Genomic DNA, 17,736 nt, shown 5'->3' with positions numbered 1-17,736 from the left:
TTGCAGTTTTACACCGTGCCAGGACCAAAGGTCCAGTGAATACAATGGAGATGCATTGAAAGGAAAGGGTGTAGTGAAGGGGAGGAAATGCCTCACTGTGCTGCTTTGCTGTGTGCAGTTCGAGTGGCCTTGTTTCCTGTAGCTACACGGAAACACACACACAGCTTACTGCGCAGCAAGAGGGCTCGGGCAGGAAGGAAATGAGGAGAGTCAGACACAGAGAAAGAGAGCCAGAGAGACACATGGAGGGGAAAACAGCAGATTAGAGTCACTGGGGTTTTCCACTGTGTAGGATTAGAAAAGACGTGAGAACTAGGCTGAGCAGACTGGGGAGGGGAAGCACATCTGTAGTCACAGAGAGTTCAGACAGCAGAGAGAGAGCAGATAGTCTGAAAAGAAGAAAGGGAAAAGAAACTGCAACTTGAGTGATGCTCTTTCAGCCCAGAAGAAGGAAATGGCTTAATAGTCATTTATAATGTTCTGAGCAGGTTTAGAGGAAGCGTGTAGAGGGAGATTTGTTGTTGACTCTATTAAGCGTGGATATTTTACACATAGGTCCATAATCGAATGGGCAACACATGGCTAATATGAACTGCACAAATGAGGATAAGTTCACCCGTAAAGATGGGATCTGCTGTGATCGCTGCGCTGCAGGTCAGTCACTGTCTTCATGTTTCACTTACTAACATCTCTTCTCTGTGGATGACAAGCTTCTCCACAGGGCCGAGGAACCACGCCACACTATTTATCTGTTGTGTGTAATCATCTAATGCTTGGGTCCATGTGTTTTCTCTCATCAGGACAGTACATGCTCACTGAGTGTGATCACAATAAGACCACCAAGTGTGCCGAATGTGGACGTGGGTTATACACGGCCACAAAAAATCACATGAATAGATGTCAAGTCTGCAAGGAATGCATTTCCAGTAAGTCACACACACGTACTTCTGCTGTTCTGCAAACACAAACACGGTTCCTTCCTCATCTACCCCTTGCTTCCTTTTTATATAGAGAAGAGATGTTTCTCAATTGTGCACATCATCGCAAATACGCTTCTGTAACATATTCTACTTTTCATTTTCAACCCGTTCCACCTCACTAACCTACCAGTGGGTTCAACCGTCGCTGCTGTGCAGCCAAACTGTTGTAAAAATGAATAGAGAACCCAAACTTTTGAAATATAAGTATGTATGTACAAGTATTTTGGGCTGGAAAAACCTTGAGTCTTTGATTTATATAATATTTCGCTCAGTGTTAACATCATATAGTTTAAGCTTGAACAAGCCAATAAATATAACTATGATAGTCAGTGTGGATTTGGATAATTTGAACAGCCTTGAAAGTACGATCTCCCTTACAACATACTGAGTGGAGCCTCATGTGATTTCATTTTCACTGACTCTGGTACAAGCTGTGAACTCAGGTTTAGTCAACATCACTAACTTTTGCACTGAAAAGTATCTGGATTCATTTTCAATTCCAGTTCTGTTAACTCACATTTCAAAGGCAGAGAGAGAGTTTACGGTTTTAAAGTGAACCAGCCTCAATGCATGAGACAAAAACGAACACAGACAAATAGAGCAATGGAAATTGACTACAAAGAGACACCAAACAACCACAGAGATACAAATCAACTACAGTTGAGTGCGTCTTGTCTCTGCTAATGACTGATGAGGCCTGTTACATGTCTGCACATGCTCTTTCTCAGTGGTGGAAGGCAAGTACATTTAATACTGTACTTAAATACATAGTTGAGGTACTACATGTATGCTTCTTTGTACTTCGACCTTATTACAATGTGGAAGACTGTACTGTATTATATAATCCATCCTACAGATGCATATTCTAATAGAAAAATAGAAATTATGATAATGTAATGGCTGGGATTGGCTCCAGCCCCCCCGCGACCCTGAATACAGGATAAGCGGTAGACAATGGATGGATGGATGGATGATAATGTAATGGTGTGGATTAAGCTGCCCAGTAAAGTGGGGTGGCTCAGAGGTAGAGCGAGTCATCCTCCAATCGAAGATTCTACATCTACATGCTGAAGTATCTTGGGCAAGATACTGAACCCCAAATTGCCCCCGGGTGTGAATGTGTGTGAGTTAGATCCTGATGTGCAGGTGGCTGCTCTGCCATCAGTGAATCATGAACGTGTGTTTTAACGGGTAAAAGTGACTGAATGTGTGAAGCACCTTGAGTAGCTAGTTAGATAGAAAGGCGCTGTATAAATGCAGGTATATTCACCATAAAGTAGCTGAAATTAACCCAGTGGCATTACCAGCTTTACCAGCCTGAATGTTAGTGATGCTTACACATCCATTCATCATTAATTATCATTCCAGTGATATGATATTATTCTGAAATGGGCAATCTGCATAATGACCACTTTAAATGTATTTGACGCTAATACTTGTACTTAAGTAACATTTTGAATGCAAGACTTATACTTGTACTTGTGGTGTACTTGTGGAATTGGTTGAGTACTTCTGCGGCTACTGCTCTTTCCTGAACATGGACACAAAATAAAATACAGAAGATGGATGCCTCTTCCAGGACAGACTATTGATACATGTGGTTCTGCCTCTTTCAGATAACAACCAGAGGACAGTAAAGGACTGTACTTCTCAGGAGGACACGTTGTGCGAGTGTGTGTCTGGTTTCTACTGCAGTAATATGATCTGTGACCACTGCCGGCCGGTGACCCACTGCCGTCTGGGTGAAGGGGTCAAGGTTCGAGGTAAGCTTCCATTGTAAAATGCAATGACGTAGTTAGGCCTAATTTAGGGGGACTGGAGCTACCCTAAATTGTTCCCAACCCCCAAAATAATTTGGCTTTTTATTTATTTTTTTATTTTATTAAAAAAAAAAAATGAGTCTTTATTTTCAGAATAATCTCATACTGATGAAAGGGTATACATAGAGTTTTAGGATTATAGCACTATAGTCTGTAGGAAGCATTTCTGTAAAACCTATTTGTATTTTTGTTTTTTATTTTTATTTTTTTTTACAGTCAGCTGGAATAAATATAGAATAAATCCATACAAAATTTGTGTAAAGTTCATATTTATGTTGTCAGCTTTCACTGTGACCTTTAAACCCAGTCTTGGTTTATTCTACTGTATACTTTATGACAGAATCACGGTCTGATTGGACCAATCTACAGGACAGTAACTGGTGTAATTAAAGTCCATTCTATAGACCTGCAGTTTATCTAATGGAGAGAGTAATTAGATACGGTATCACTTTAAGACTCATTTACATCATCAGGTTCTAAGCATGCAGCTTTAATGTGTCTAAAAGTTAACATGACAGTAACGCTTGTTCAACACAAAAGAATGGAAGAAGACCATGGGCCCTAGTTTCGTAGACCAGGCGCAGTCAGCTCTCAGCGCACCTGCGCCACGCCGACAGTGCCGATATTATAAAAAACAGGAGAGAGAGAGGGAGATGTTTTGGTCCGAGAGGCTGAGTTTCCGTTACGCGTGCCATCCGCCTTTGATCTGACGTCAGATGTGACGGGACAATCTATATAGATATACATTCATGTGTTGATTCAATTAGTTGCATTAAATAGTGTTTGTTGTGATTATTTATTGCATTTAAATGTGCCTGGAACTGTGGAAACCTGCCTGTGAGGTCTCGGTGACGTGTGCGCACTGCGCGCAGTCAGCCAAACTTCCACTCCGCCAGCTGTGATTCGCATTGAATGAATGGACTTTATTTACGCCTTGCGCCTTGCGCCGAGAGTAGACCAGGTTGGAGCTGGCGGGCTTTCAGCGCAGTCTCGGCGAGGCTTTTTGCCACGAAACTTCCGCTACGCCAAGCTGAATCTGTGACGCCTCCCCCTGCTGCGCCGCCACACCCATCTTGGCGCAGGCGATCCACCAAACTGCCAAACTGACCGTGCAAGGCTGCGCGGGTCGAAACTTGCATTGCGCCGGCTCCGCCACCCTGCGCCGCCCTGCGCTGCGCCACGAAACTAGGGCCCCATGTGTGTTGCTTTTAACTGGTTAACTTGCTACTAGACTTCTTCACTGGTGGTAGTTCTATACAGTACTAAAAAGATTCTTCTCCTGGGGGCTAAGCCCCCATCTTTAAATCCTAGTGACGCCCCTGGTAAAATGCAAAATAAAAGACAGCAAACATTCACATTTTAGCTAAATGCAGTTCAACCTGACCACTGAACAGACTCCTGTCATCCCTTTTTGCAGCCTCTAGCAGAAACAACACAGTGTGTGCTCCGTGTGGAGGCGGGACCTACAGCAACGTTACGGACTTCAACTCACCATGTCTCACACATACCAGGTCAGATTGGGATTATTATCCTCCGTAAAGTTGAAGGAGGAAGTCCATCTATGTGATGTGATGTGCATCATTCATTACTCATCCATCGAGACACAGCACAACTGGATAGTGTTGTTTTGGTTGACATCATCAGTTAAACATCTTCTGTGACTATGTTTCCTCCACGTTGTAGGAACGGTTTCTTCAGCTGCTCGGAAACTTTTATCATTTCAGTAGGTTGTACTGGGACAAACGTGAAATAATCCCAGTGATCCCCCCTCCAAAATAACTAAATGACTAAATTCCCAAACTTCACTTCCCATGGATAATTATAAAAATAGTTCATAATTTTACTAATTGTAGATATATAATACAATATTTGGATATTTATTATTTGTCTTTGTATATTGTTCTCAGATGTGAAGACTTGGGGAGAATGTTAAAAACTAAAGGAACCCCGACAACTGATGCCATCTGTGGCGACTTCAAATCACGTGAGTCAACATTTTCAACTTCAGGCTGTTGGGACAAATTTGAATCATCTCTTTAGATCTTAAAATCTCTCAGTTTGAAAAACTGTGCATCTATGCTGTTATCCTGCTTGATTCGGTGAGTTCCTGTTGGCCTTCGGTTCCCATGTGTATTATGAGGGAGAGGAAGTAAAGATGGAAAAGTCATTCCTACAAGGGGTCACTGTTAGAGATCGGACATTAAAGCTGAAGGAACGGACACATCGCAGCTAATCTAAACAATGCAGATACATCTTAACTCTCCCGGACGGGTGAATCGTCTGAGGATGTCCATGTTCATTTTCACCAGAGGTTTAAATGTAAACATGATCTACAGTATTTTACTGACATATATGGCCATTGGCAGTGACGTGGTTAGGCCTATTTTAGGGGGGCTGAAGCTAGCCTAAATTGTTCCAAAGCCCCCCCCCCCCAAATAATTTGCCTTTTTTTTCTTCTTTATTTTCAGAATAATCTCATACTGATGAAAGGGTATACATATAGTTTTAGGATAATAGCATCTCAATGTCTTTTTTTCTCTTCAGACATTGTATCCTCATTTTGCTGGAATAAAAACAGAATAAATAAGTGCAAAGATTGTGTACGCTTCTCCTGGGGCTAAGCCCCCCTTGTCTTTAAATCCTAGTGACACCCCTGGCCATTGGATTGAATCCAATTTTAGAATATTGATTGAAGTTTGTCCCCAATCAATTAAAAAACATTCATTTTGAAAAACCTTTGACATTTTCCAACATTTTCATGCTTGCGTGCTGTCAATCTCTACACTCAAGTTCCCCGTTTTCATTTGTGACATCAGAGACTGACTGAAACTGAAATGTACCTGTGACACGTCTTTACCTAGAGACAAAACATTTTCATAACACAAAAGGAAAAGATCTGTTCCAACCACAGGTGCTGATGAGTAAACGGTAACACTCACATAATAGTTCAAAACACACTATAATGTGGCGTTAACAGATATAAGGACTTTTTTCTCACTTTTAACGTTCATTCCTTTAAACTATGAGTTATTGATTAAAAAAACATGGTAAAATTAGATTTATATGTTAATCGCATTAAGACCGTTTTACACCTACATGTGAATATTTGTATGTGTGTTTTATTCAAATAACCACTGTATATGACAAGGATAACATTTTGTTTTGTCCAATTGTCCAAATCCATGTTGCTTTTACTTTTTTATAGGCCTACATTTTCAATTTCGGCTACCGATGAAATATTTTACTTGCACCGTACAAAATTATATAATAGTGTGTTATAAACCAATTCTGCTTACCACTTATAAATGTTGAATAGTGTTACTTTACTTGTTCCTTATATGCCTTGACATAATTTCATGTGAAATTTATTTCGATTGAAAAATATTTATTAACGGTTATGTCTTTTACAAAGCCTTTCCTCATTTCTTTCAATACTGTACAATATTATATATTGATGAAACGAGAGGAGTATTCGGTAATCACTCACTCCCACTTTCATTTCCCAGAAGTTACATCATAGAAGCAGGAGACCAACCTAATTAAAATGCATTGAGGTGCCTCTGAAATCCCCTGTCTCTGTTTACCAGACTGTCGCTGGATATTACCCGCAGGCCTGTGGTCAGGACTCGTGTTGACGGCACTCGTCCTGTTCGCTCTCATCTGCTGGAGGGCAAAACGCAAGTCATACAAAGCAGGTGAGTACAGCGTGTGACATGTGTAGGTGGGATTCATCACTGTTTTTCACAGCGTTTTGACACATTCAGTTGAAGGTTATCTCTTTGTTATCTTGAGCACAAATACCCATCCATGGTTTCCTTTACGGTCAATTTATCTCAGTAAGCTCGAATTCAATTACATATTCAATTTTCTTGTTGATTAGAATGAATTATAAGGTGGTCTGGAATTCATTTAAGTCAAAAGTCTAACACAAGCAGATCATTAAGGAGTCAGTAGAATCCACAATGGTTAAGTAAGAAGCCTTTATCGTGATGTGAAGCAAACTCGGCCTGCGTGACAACCTGCTTGGGGAAACCACATCCTGTACGTATTGAACCTGACATAATTATTTGGTATAGTGTGACGCACAATTCACAGGCAGCCACTCATTCTGAGAAATAAATCCCACGCATGTGACACAGTCCCATAACTGATCGTATCGGCTGACGATGTGTTGTATTTCATTGACATACTGTATTTCCAGTGAAGCAATGTGCTGATACTGGAATTTACAGTTCATCGAGAGAAGGTTGGGCTTCACAACTAGTTTGAAAGTCCAGTATGCCACTTGCTGTGATGGGGAAAACCTTAAACCTCTGTACACGCACCCTGAGAATAGGCTTTTCAGTTTAATTTAGAATAATAGATAAATACTTTTGTTAATTTTCACTTTTATGTCTTAAAACATTCCTGTGGCTCTTTAAATGAGTTATCCCTCATGCTTATGGTGGATGGATAAACCCATTAGTGGGCAAAACATTATTTTATTTAACTAAATTATTGTCCACGGGGGGGGATTATAGTAAAATTAGCTACGTTAATTCAGATTCTGATTCAACTTTATTATCAACTTTATAAGCTTACCCCATACTCAGTCACACAAACAACATCAACATGTCAAAACGCACAGGTCAACAAACAACATCAGGGTCGGTGACATATGCTACCATATAAAAGGCACAATGCATATAACATATAACAATAAATGCCTGTTGCTGTGGGTTCCTGCTTGTTGTAATTCAATTGGACCCAAATGTATTTAGGAGCATGAAGACATTTGTCACGGGGCTCCTCTAAGGCCGCGGTGCATTTAGCAGTAATTATGCATTGTGAACAGCGGAGAAATGAATTATGCTGCACTGACACATTATTTTGAAAGTTGATGATTTTTTTTCACCTTAAAAACGTGACAGAATTTGTAACTGCTGTGAGTCAAATCGGACTCTTTTTTTCCGACAGACAAAAGGGAAACTACGAGATTCTTACAGCCTGTCTTCACGTCTCTGGAAGGTGAGTGTTTCAGGAGGAGGAGCACTTTAACGCTGCGTCACACTGAGCTGTGATACATTTCATATTACAGGCGGATTCATGTGTGAATGAAGGAGAATGATGAATAATATACTTTTATCTTGAGTATAAATAACCAGTCCTATAAACCATATATATATATATATGTATATACAGTCCTGTTTCAAATGAAATAAACAAATCAATGTGGAACTGAATCATCTCATATTTGACCCTTTGATCTCTTCTGTGTGTGACAGCCGGCTCCAGTGTTCCCATTACTGTGGTTGAAATGGTCCCAGCAGCAGCAGCAGCAAAGTTTACTCAACCGGAAGTGTCTTTACCGTTCACGGAGCTAAACGGTCACTGCCAGGAGAGCTGCAAATTACCACTTTTTAACACAGGTGATACACCTTGCATACAGACACATTAGTTACACCATTTTTAATAAGAGATTCTGATAGTTATTTGGGCATGCACATTGATGTTTTGAGAAATTGCGCTGATTTAATTTTGAGCGCAAGGTATGTCTGGCTCAGAGGTAAAAGTAACAAATAGTAGTCACCTTACTGTAGTTCCTTGGTGTAGTTGAACTAATTACACTAACATTTACATTCCTTACTGAGTAAATTACTTATTCTTGTTTAAAAAAATATCAATTGACCAGATAATCAAATGCATCCAAAAGCAGAAACACCAGCAGAGCGAGAGAAAGAGAGAGAGAGAGAGAGAGAGAGAGAGAGAGAGAGAGAGAGAGAGAGAAAGAGAGAGAGAGAGAGAAAGAGAGAGAGAGAGAGAGAGAGAGAGACAGAGAGAGAAAGAGAGAGAGAGAGGAGAGAGAGAGAGAGAGAGAGAGAGAGAGAGATAATAGATATATTACATAATATATACTGTTTGTATAATTAATATAAATCAGTGTAAATATATATTTGTTAAAAGAATTTGTCCATAAATGAATAAATTCACCCAATGAGGAGATCAGAGACAGAAGTAAAGTCGACGTCTGACTTTAATCTTGTACAAGAGGAGCAGTTACAGTGCAACAACGTGTGAGGATGCTACAGAGGAAGTGCTCAAATCAGTGCTGTGACTTGAGTCTTTTTAAAGGGTTCAGGAGATGATGCGTCATTGAAAGTAAACCTTCGTGTAGACCAAGACATCATGTGCACAAAGTCCCTGACAAAAATTAGGCATACCTAAGACATGAGGTTATTCATACCTAAGACACAAGGTTATACAAAATTCTTAAATTCTTATAACAGTAGTCATCGTCACGTAGTCCTTGTCTGTGTAGTCATCACAAAATTCTTATAACAATATTACTGTTTATTGTGTCCAATATTTGGACATATAGGGCCCTAGTTTGGTAGACCAGGCGCAGTCAGCCTGCGTCACGCCGACAGGGTGTGTCCGCCTGGACTTTGCAAGTTTCGTGCACCACGCAGGCTAGCGCAGGCACACCTCCCGTCACTCCCACCCGCGCAAGTGGGAAAGAGGGAGGAGAAGAAGGCGTGAGTGGGAGACGAGGAGGAGACGAGGCGTGGACTGGGATTAATACAGCCGATTCAGATCTTCACCAATCAAATGAGCTCCTCTCCTCACCTTTAATGCGTTAGGGGAGGTTCAGTGCAAGTTCCGTCACTTGACAACCCAATGGAAAGGTGTGTGTCCACAGGCAGCGGTGTTTCCCCGCGTCCCATTCAATGGGCGCGTTTGGGATCGCATGCATTTGCGCCGATGCATGCACGAGACTTGAGAGGATCCGCCGGAACTCGTCATAAACACGCCAAGTTCTCACTACGTCCAGTCGGACACAGGTGCACTTCACGGACCTTTTTTTTTTTTTTTTTAATTTAAACTTTATTAATAATTGTATACATAACAAAAACTATCGCGCCAGGGGAAACTTCACGGACTTTGCACAAAGAATATGGCCTGCCCAGTGGCGCTGGCTTTCTTCGTCGCTGACGAACTCGAGCCGAAGCATTTGAAGTCCCGTTGTTGACGGAGGCTGAGGAATTTTCTCACGTGGGAAATACCACGTGATAATTCTAACCAACTAGGGCAACGTTGAGGGGAGTGTCTTATGTCCGCACTTATTTCAGACCATCTGCAGAGAAAAGCATGCGAAGGGAGGTACCTGGAGATACCGCGAGTTTTTAAAGTCATGTGACATGTCGCAAAGGGAAGTTATCACCAGCATTTGTGACGTTTTTTTCCCAGAATGCCTTGTTTTGCGAGGCAAATGCATGCGCATGCTTGATTCCAAACAAGCCTATTGTCTATGTGAAAAGCTGTGCAATGCATTCTGGTAGCGTCGCGGCGAATGTCGAGAGACGGCGCGCGAGTTGGCCGCTCCTCATTTGCCTAAAGTTGATGTCGAATCTACTTTATGCTAATCAGAGGCGCAGGGCTCGACTCGCCGCCTCGGGAACGCTCGCGAACGCTCCGCAAAATGTGTTGTTTAAAGGAGAGCGCCTGTCAATCATCCTCTAGTGGCAGCCACCCAAGCGTGCAATACTGGGGAAGCGGCGCGTCCACACGCGTTTAAAATCGCCCCTGTGGACACGCACCTGAAGAAGCAGCGCCGCTCCCACCACGCGCATCACGCGCTGTGCGTGCGTATAGTCATAATAATTATAATGCCGATATTATATCACAATAGAAATTGTAGTCACATTTTAGGCATGTCTATCACAAAGCAGGGTCAGGGCGCACAGCAGTAGACATAATAGCAAGACGGCCGGGCCATTCATCATCATCATCACCGTCTTCATCATCTGCGCTCCACAGCTGCACCGGATTCCCCGTCCAACACCAGAACGGCGGGACACCGGGACCTCGCATGTCGCTCAGCCCTCAACTCCGGTTCCAGCTCGCGGCAAAGTTGCGTGTTTCTGGTCCAAGTTTCAGCTGTGTTAATTCAGTCAGGCTATGTTTCCATTACGCGTGCCATCCGCCTTTGATCTGACGTCAGATGTGACGGGACAATCTATATATATATAAATTCACGTGTTGATTCAATTAGTTGCATTAAATAGTGTTTGTTGTGATTATTTATTGCATTTAAATGTGCCTGGAACTGTGGAAACCTGCCTGTGAGGTCTCGGTGACGTGTGCGCACTGCGCGCCGGTCAGCAAACTGCCACTCCGCCAGCTTGTGATTCTCCTTACGCCAAGAGTAGACCAGGTTGGAGCTGGCGGGCTTTCGGCGCAGTCTCGGCAAGGCTGCCGCCACACCGATCTTGGCGCTAGGCGATCCACCAAACTGCCAAACTGACCTTGCGCAAGACTGGGCTGATCGAAACTTGCATTACGCCAGCTCCGCCACTCTGCGCAGGCCCTGCCCTGCCCTGCGCCCAGGGCCGGCTCTACCTGCGCACTGCGCGCCGGTCAGCCAAACTGCCACTCCGCCAGCTGTGATTCTCCTTACGCCAAGAGTAGACCAGGTTGGAGCTGGCGGGCTTTCGGCGCAGTCTCGGCAAGGCTGCCGCCACACCGATCTTGGCGCAGGCGATCCACCAAACTGCCAAACTGACCTTGCGCAAGACTGGGCTGATCGAAACTTGCATTACGCCAGCTCCGCCACTCTGCGCAGCCCTGCCCTGCGCCCAGGGCCGGCTCTACCTAATTTTGTGCCCTAGGCGAGATTGCTCTCCGGTGCCCCCCCCCCCCCCCCACACACACACACACACACACACACACACACACGCACACACACACGAATTACACCAGCCAAATGAACAATCACACACCCTAACCCTATTTATTATTTTCAAGAGAGAACACACAAATGAGGGCGACTGGGAATAGAAAATCATTTTTATTTTCATTGTTTTAAAATTTGTTTGGAGCATTAAGATTTTATTTTTCCGTGTTTAGATAGAACTGCAAGAAGTTGAAGGATGGTCACATGGACATTGATTTTATGATTTCCCCTGCAGGTGATATGGTGGTCAGCTGCGACACACAAGATGGCGTGGACGGCGTGGACGGCAGTCTGCCCATAACGCAGTGGAAGGCTTCGGTTTCATTCACTGAATCCAACCCCATCAATGGAAGTGCCGGCTGCTGCAACGGCAACTTCCTCCGGACCTACTCGGAGCCGCAGGAGGACGAGTGGTGTGGGACATGATCAAGTAAATGTTGTGTGAGTCGCTCTCCGACTCTGGGATGCTGCAACTCGTTTCTCAAACTTTGAACTGGACCCGTTTCTACCAACAAGAGGAGGGTTTTTTCTTTAGGCTTGAAGGTGGCTGACAGTTTGCTGCCCTCTGCTGGACTTCAAGAAGTTGTGCTATTTCTGTGATGCATTAACTATCAAGACACAAGTTAAGACATGTTTTTAAATCCCTGCATGCAGCTCTCTACTTGAGTTGATGTGAATTATTCTCAGATAGGCTTTTATCTCTCAATGGTGTCTCTGATAAAGGGTCTGTTCATATTCTGTATATTTACTACATCAGTTAAATCCCATGGAAAGGCCAAAAATAACAATGTATGCATCCTCATATTAAGTATGTTTGTGTGGTCAAAGCCTGCTTGTTCCTCTTAGCCATCAAGCTCCATTGTCCACTATTTCAAAACGCCCATGGAGTCACACTGTTGCCCTGGGTAACATGAACATGGCCGCTGTCGCTCATTGTGCTTCTGTAAACATGACTGTTAATTCATATCAAGTCACAGCAGAGAAGTCCTGCCACCGTGCTCCATTTACTGCTGTTTGAGTGGCTGTTGTTGTTTCAGCACATTTACCCATGGTTGGGTCTTTACAGTCAGTAAGAAACATATCTAAATGATTTCTTGGCTTGACTGTTAATGTAAATGATGTAATTATAATTTAAAGAATATATAATTTAACTTATATTGTTCAAACCCCGCCCACTCATTCAGGTTGAGAATTGTACAACAAAATATCTTATTTTAAAGTACAGTGTCATGCAAGTATTGACCACTGAATTTCAGTATTTATAAAACTAGAAGACAACTTTAAAGATATGCAGCAGCAATAACACACACATGCACACACACATGCACACACACGTACACACACGATCGCACACACAAACAAAGACCTACACACAGGCGTTTCTTGCTATAAGCGAACTATGTGGGTGCATAGGCACACTGCAGCCACTAGGGGGCCCCCAAGCTGCACGGTTTTTTAAAACATTTTTCATGAAAATGCTGCGTCTGTTGCATATATTGTGCCTCATTGTTTCTACTTTTTCATTTTATTTTCATTTCTGTATGTTTAACTTGCTTGGGTCAACTTGAGATGTTTCTTAAGAGAGATTTTCACAAATATAGGCTGTTTTCCTCTTAATGTGTAACGGATGCATCTCCACAGATCATGGTTTGGGATCCCCCCATCTTAGTTTGACAAAATAGGGGCCCTAAAACAGAATCTAGGGCTCCCCAAAGGCAAGAACACACTGCACACACACACTCATGCTACTAACATTTACAACTTGGAGAATGTTGTGATGAAATAAAGATGCAGCAGCGACGTCTGACAGATGTGCGATTGTTTATAACGTGAAGACAAATGTGCAATACAAGGAAGCATGTTGGGAAGGTCGTTCTGCTCCGCCCTCTCGTCTCAGTTCGTACCATCAGACAGACAATTTAAACGTACAAATCACTATTTTTCACACACATTGTTGTGGTTTTTCAAAATAATGTCGATTGTAATTTGTTTTTAAACTATAAACATTATTAAAATATTGTACCGAGTCCTTAACTATATCCAAATTAAGAGTACATTCACTAAAACGTCTTTGCAGTTACTTCAAACATCCCTCTTGAAGAGTTGCTTGGCAACGATGCCTTGAACTCTCATCTCCTGCAGAGAGGAAAAGACCATCGGGGGGGGGGGGGGGGGGGGGGGGCAGAAGAAAGAGAAGGAGGGGGAGGGGAGGCGTAAATGAGAATCAACAAGACAGTTTGTCACATCCGAAGAGATTAGAATGAGTGATATACACTCCCAACCCCCCACCAGCCCTCATCCTCTGACCTTGTAATCCGTCTTCCACTCTTTCACCTTTTTCTTACCTCCTCCTTTCACCCCTTCTTCCCCCTCACCCTTATTATTCTCTCGCCGCTCCCTTCTCCCGCTTTAACCTTTCAAATCCACCGTTTCAGAGCCTGATCCTCGCTGGCATTTCTTTCCCAACTCTGCTGAATCTCAACAACATGTTGCTTTGTCCCTGCCGTAATTAGAAAGCCTGAGAGCCGTTTAGTGAGACAATACCGATTGTTTGAAATCTTAGTCATGCATTGACAGATTATCCTATAGGCTCAAACTCTAGCAATGTGAGAAGAACCACTTCTCTCGCTGGGTCCGGAGTAATCAAAGCACTTTATAAAGATGTCATTTCAGGAGCTTTCGGCCTCGTTTGTGTTTGCCTTCCTCTCGTTCTACTTCCCCCACTTCCCCCACAAAACTCCACCAGCCTTTTCTCTCCCCACAAAGACAGTGTGGTGCAACGGAAGAAGGCAATGACAACTTTTAAAGCCTACCTTATTAGCATATTAAGCAAATCAATTTTAGCATATCTTCTGTTCTGTACCTTGTTGTTCTGTACCCCCCCCCCCCCCCCCCCCCCCTCCATCCATCCAGCCTTACCAAATGCAGCTTGTCCCCCTCCAGCCAGTGTGTCCAGCCTCGGCCTTCCTTCTCCCCTTGCTGTACACAAAGCAGTGTGTCTCCTTCCCAGCTCACTGTCGTCTGCATGAACAGAGAGATGTTGTGTTACTGCGAGCGATTCATATGTAAAGCAGCGCCTTTGTGAGTTGCAAAGGGGTTTTTTTCTTGTCTTTTGCTTCTGTTTTTTGACAAAATGTAAGCTAGTGCTGCCAATTCTGACTCTTTAATACGTTGGCAACACTTTTGTAATTATTTCTTTATTACCGCTTTCTCACACACTTCACTCATTGCAGCACAAACACACAGCAGTAGGCGGGTCGACTCTCCACAGACAATCCAAATGAAAACACACCAAGCAGATGCGTGCTACGAGTTTTATGATACAATGCAAGTGAACAAACAAAATGTGCACAGTCATAGAAGCCCACCTGACAGGTCCGACCGTCCACTGGCCCCAGGTCCTCGGTGAACTCTTCTCCGATGGTGAAGTCCATGTTGAAGTTCTTGAAGGTGGTGATGGTGCGGATCTTCATGGCCCCCGTGGCCGGGTCATGTCTGATCTCTTTGCTGGGCTTCAGCAGACACACGATCTTCCTCAGGGCAAAGTTAATATCTGAGAGAAGATCATCCAGGTTCATAGACGATTAGACACTTTACTCTTTATCATAAAGGGGAGCTTTGTCCTGTCACACAGTGGATACACCCCTCTGAGTGTGTGTGTGTGTGTGTGTGTGTGTGTGTGTGTGTCCGGGGGTCACTGAAAGGACAAGGCGATGATTTCATTTCATTAAAGTGCAGCTGCAAATGGAGATGATCCGCGTTATGAAATCAACGATTAAAACGATTCACTCAAAGCAACACAGTAATAACAAAGTCATAACAAGTCATAACAATGCGCACGTACAGGGCAACATAAGTGGGGTACGTAGGAGGCTTTCACTAGTGTCCAGGGTGTGTGAGTGTGAAAGCAGGCTACCGTCTTACCCAGAGCTGCGAGGTAGGCGTCCATATTCTCCTGCTCCACCATGCTGAACGTCCCGGAGTAATTCGGTTTCGACATGTTCCCCTCCAGACTCCGCGGAGTTGCTTTTCTCTTCTCTCTCCCTCTCGGCTCAGATCTGGATCCGGAGAAGACGTCTGGGATCACTTTCACTTTGCGCAACGGGTTTGTACAATGCCTGGATCCGCGGCCGCGTAAAACGAGACTGTTGCTCGGCGAGTGTGTGTGTGTGTGTGTGTGCGTGTGTGAGCGACCTCCCGGGAGGAAACACTGGATTGTAGTGAACTCGCTCCAATCCAGACCCGGACCCGGAGGGCTCCTTGTCAGAGGCGGTGCTTGGTGGTGGTGGGTGGGGTGTCTGCTGTATACTGGCAGTATGGGAGGCATGTTCTCATCATGTAGACCCATTACACAATTCCATGTGTGGGGCTTGATCCATGTTGCAGCTGCTGGGCTTATTTGTCACGTGATCAATCAATAACTCATCAATTATGAGTTTATTATATGTTGTATTAGTACAATACTTCAATTCAATTGATTGTTGTGGACTGGAGTGCAAGTATAAAGTGGCATCAAGCAAAGTACAAGTACCTCAACACTGTACTTAAGTATAGTGAATGAGTACATTTACTTTCAGTACGATCCTGTCGCCTGCAACAGAAATGGACGTAGGAAATAGAAATGACCGTAAATAAGTGTTGTATATAATATATAATAGTGTTAGTATTGTTCTTGAGTGATCGATGCCGTGTTTACATCCTGTTCATCAATTGTTTGGATCTGAATCCTCCCATGTTTTTTGTAGTTTTGTATAGTGTATTGATCGTATATTATCTGTGAATATGGACAAAGACATGTCAAGGATGAGATCACCAGGGAGAGAAAAGTCCGCTGCAGATTTGTGGGTGATGATGAACAGGAGGAAGGACCGTCTTCATCTCAAGTAATAGTGTTTGTTAACAGTGGATATTTATTCATAACGTTATTACAATAATCCTTTTCAACATATAGTGTAGTTTTTTTTTCTTGTTGGCTTTGTTTCAAACTGCTGTAATGCTTTCAATTCAGGTAGCAAAGTATAAAGTTATTTCTCAGGTGATTATTTCCTAAATGTCTGCATGCTGAAACACAAGGACTTTCTTTTGTCTAAATCTTATGACATATCTTTATATCTTTAGAGATTCCATCAGTACCAGCAGTGGTACAGGGCAGGACGGGGTCGGATCCGAGCAGAGGAGGTGCTGCTGCTGCTGGTGATGCTCCTCCTGGCCGGTCAGCGTATCACCAAGAGGCCTGGAGTTTTTGATACTAGTGCACTCTCTGCCATAGAATCACCCTGGATGTGTGACAGGACCTGTTTCATAGAAAAGTCTAACAGCCTGTAACATGGACACTCAAAGCTCTTGGCAAACACAACTGTGAGTAGATGTAAAACAGCTTAAATTTCATTTCTGTGATCTCAAAACTGTTCATTGTGTACATTTACAATGGTTCATAAAGAGAAACCTGATGAAAATTCAAATATGTTTTTACCTTTTTTGTTTTTACAGTTTTAAGCATTTATAACATAATTATGACAAAAACTTGCAGTTTTTTGAAAGCTACACTTCTCTTGAAAAAAGGAGCAAAGTAATTTGCAAAAAGGCCACTTTATGACACATTTACTGCAACAGAAAGACAAATCGGACCAGACGGACTGTTACAATTATAGGACTTAAATGAATTACTTTCATATTTAGGGGACCCACTCCTGTTCAAAGCCGGGAAAATACATGAAGCCTAAATATTGCATCACCAAACTTAACGGTTAAACGTCCATTCTGTAGTTTTATTATGATGATTGTAGGTTCTGGTTTGTAAACAACAAAGTAGCTGCAATATTGAATGGATGAGTTTAATCTCTAGATGACTGTTTGTGTTGACGACATCACCAGTTCAAACATCCAGTTGGATCTGTGTACTTAAGAATTCAAATGCAGAAGTTCAAAGGTCGTTGATCTTGGAAAGAGCAGTTGACGATACACTGATGGGACTAAAATCACCGTCTGAAAACGAATCAATCCTTTAACAGCATCAGACTGTGGTGTTTACAGTGAAAGGCCTTGTCATCGATGTGTGAATGAGAGCCGGTGAGTCCTTCTGTGTTCATCGGGACACGTTGACATTTGAGAAAGGTGCATATTTCCATATGAAAGCAGTCGTATAGTTCAGGTGAGGGAGAGAGAAGAGGTGAATTCAAATTGGTCTGAGAGGGGAAAAAAATAGCAAAAATGGACAAGTAAC

General features: G+C 43.0%; 2 protein-coding genes across 3 annotated transcripts in view; one reads left to right on the top strand and one right to left on the bottom strand.

Moving 5' to 3' along the window:
* rbp5 (retinol binding protein 1a, cellular) overlaps window positions 1-15,738 on the bottom strand; it is a 71,317-nt gene extending 55,579 nt beyond the window's left edge. Inside the window, exons 1-4 of one of the 2 annotated variants that reach the window (XM_084027615.1) lie at window positions 15,438-15,738; window positions 14,882-15,066; window positions 14,433-14,534; window positions 13,549-13,649 (exon numbers count right to left, since the gene is read on the bottom strand). In XM_084027615.1, coding sequence (XP_083883741.1) covers window positions 13,596-13,649; window positions 14,433-14,534; window positions 14,882-15,066; window positions 15,438-15,513 — 417 coding nt within the window. In that variant the 5' untranslated portion in view covers window positions 15,514-15,738 and the 3' untranslated portion in view covers window positions 13,549-13,595. Of the gene's footprint in view, window positions 1-12,552; window positions 13,650-14,432; window positions 14,535-14,881; window positions 15,067-15,437 lie in introns of those variants that run through there. The other variant, XM_084027614.1, reaches the window with a different exon arrangement.
* On the top strand, window positions 8-13,320 carry LOC311024971 (tumor necrosis factor receptor superfamily member 5). The gene is made up of 9 exons (XM_084027602.1): window positions 8-654; window positions 801-926; window positions 2,597-2,743; window positions 4,218-4,311; window positions 4,708-4,784; window positions 6,388-6,495; window positions 7,757-7,807; window positions 8,065-8,208; window positions 11,749-13,320. The coding sequence occupies exons 1-9, from the start codon at window positions 579-581 to the stop codon at window positions 11,937-11,939; spliced, it is 1,014 nt and encodes a 337-aa protein (XP_083883728.1). The 5' UTR covers window positions 8-578; the 3' UTR covers window positions 11,940-13,320.
* Window positions 15,739-17,736: the final 1,998 nt, after the last annotated feature.

Source organism: Eutrigla gurnardus, assembly GCF_963514095.1.
Source record: "Eutrigla gurnardus genome assembly, chromosome: 14".
In the NCBI taxonomy this organism is placed as follows: Eukaryota; Metazoa; Chordata; class Actinopteri; order Perciformes; family Triglidae; genus Eutrigla; species Eutrigla gurnardus.
This window is presented reverse-complemented; position numbering and strand designations above follow the sequence as displayed.

Excerpts from the sequence above, each read along its gene's own strand:
- LOC311024971 (XM_084027602.1), top strand. The coding sequence starts at position 579 with ATGGCTAATATGAACTGCACAAATGAGGATAAGTTCACCCGTAAAGAT. Across the intron at positions 4,785-6,387 it reads CTGTGGCGACTTCAAATCAC|ACTGTCGCTGGATATTACCC; the intron begins GTGAGTCAACAT and ends TCTGTTTACCAG. Across the intron at positions 6,496-7,756 it reads ACGCAAGTCATACAAAGCAG|ACAAAAGGGAAACTACGAGA; the intron begins GTGAGTACAGCG and ends TTTTTCCGACAG.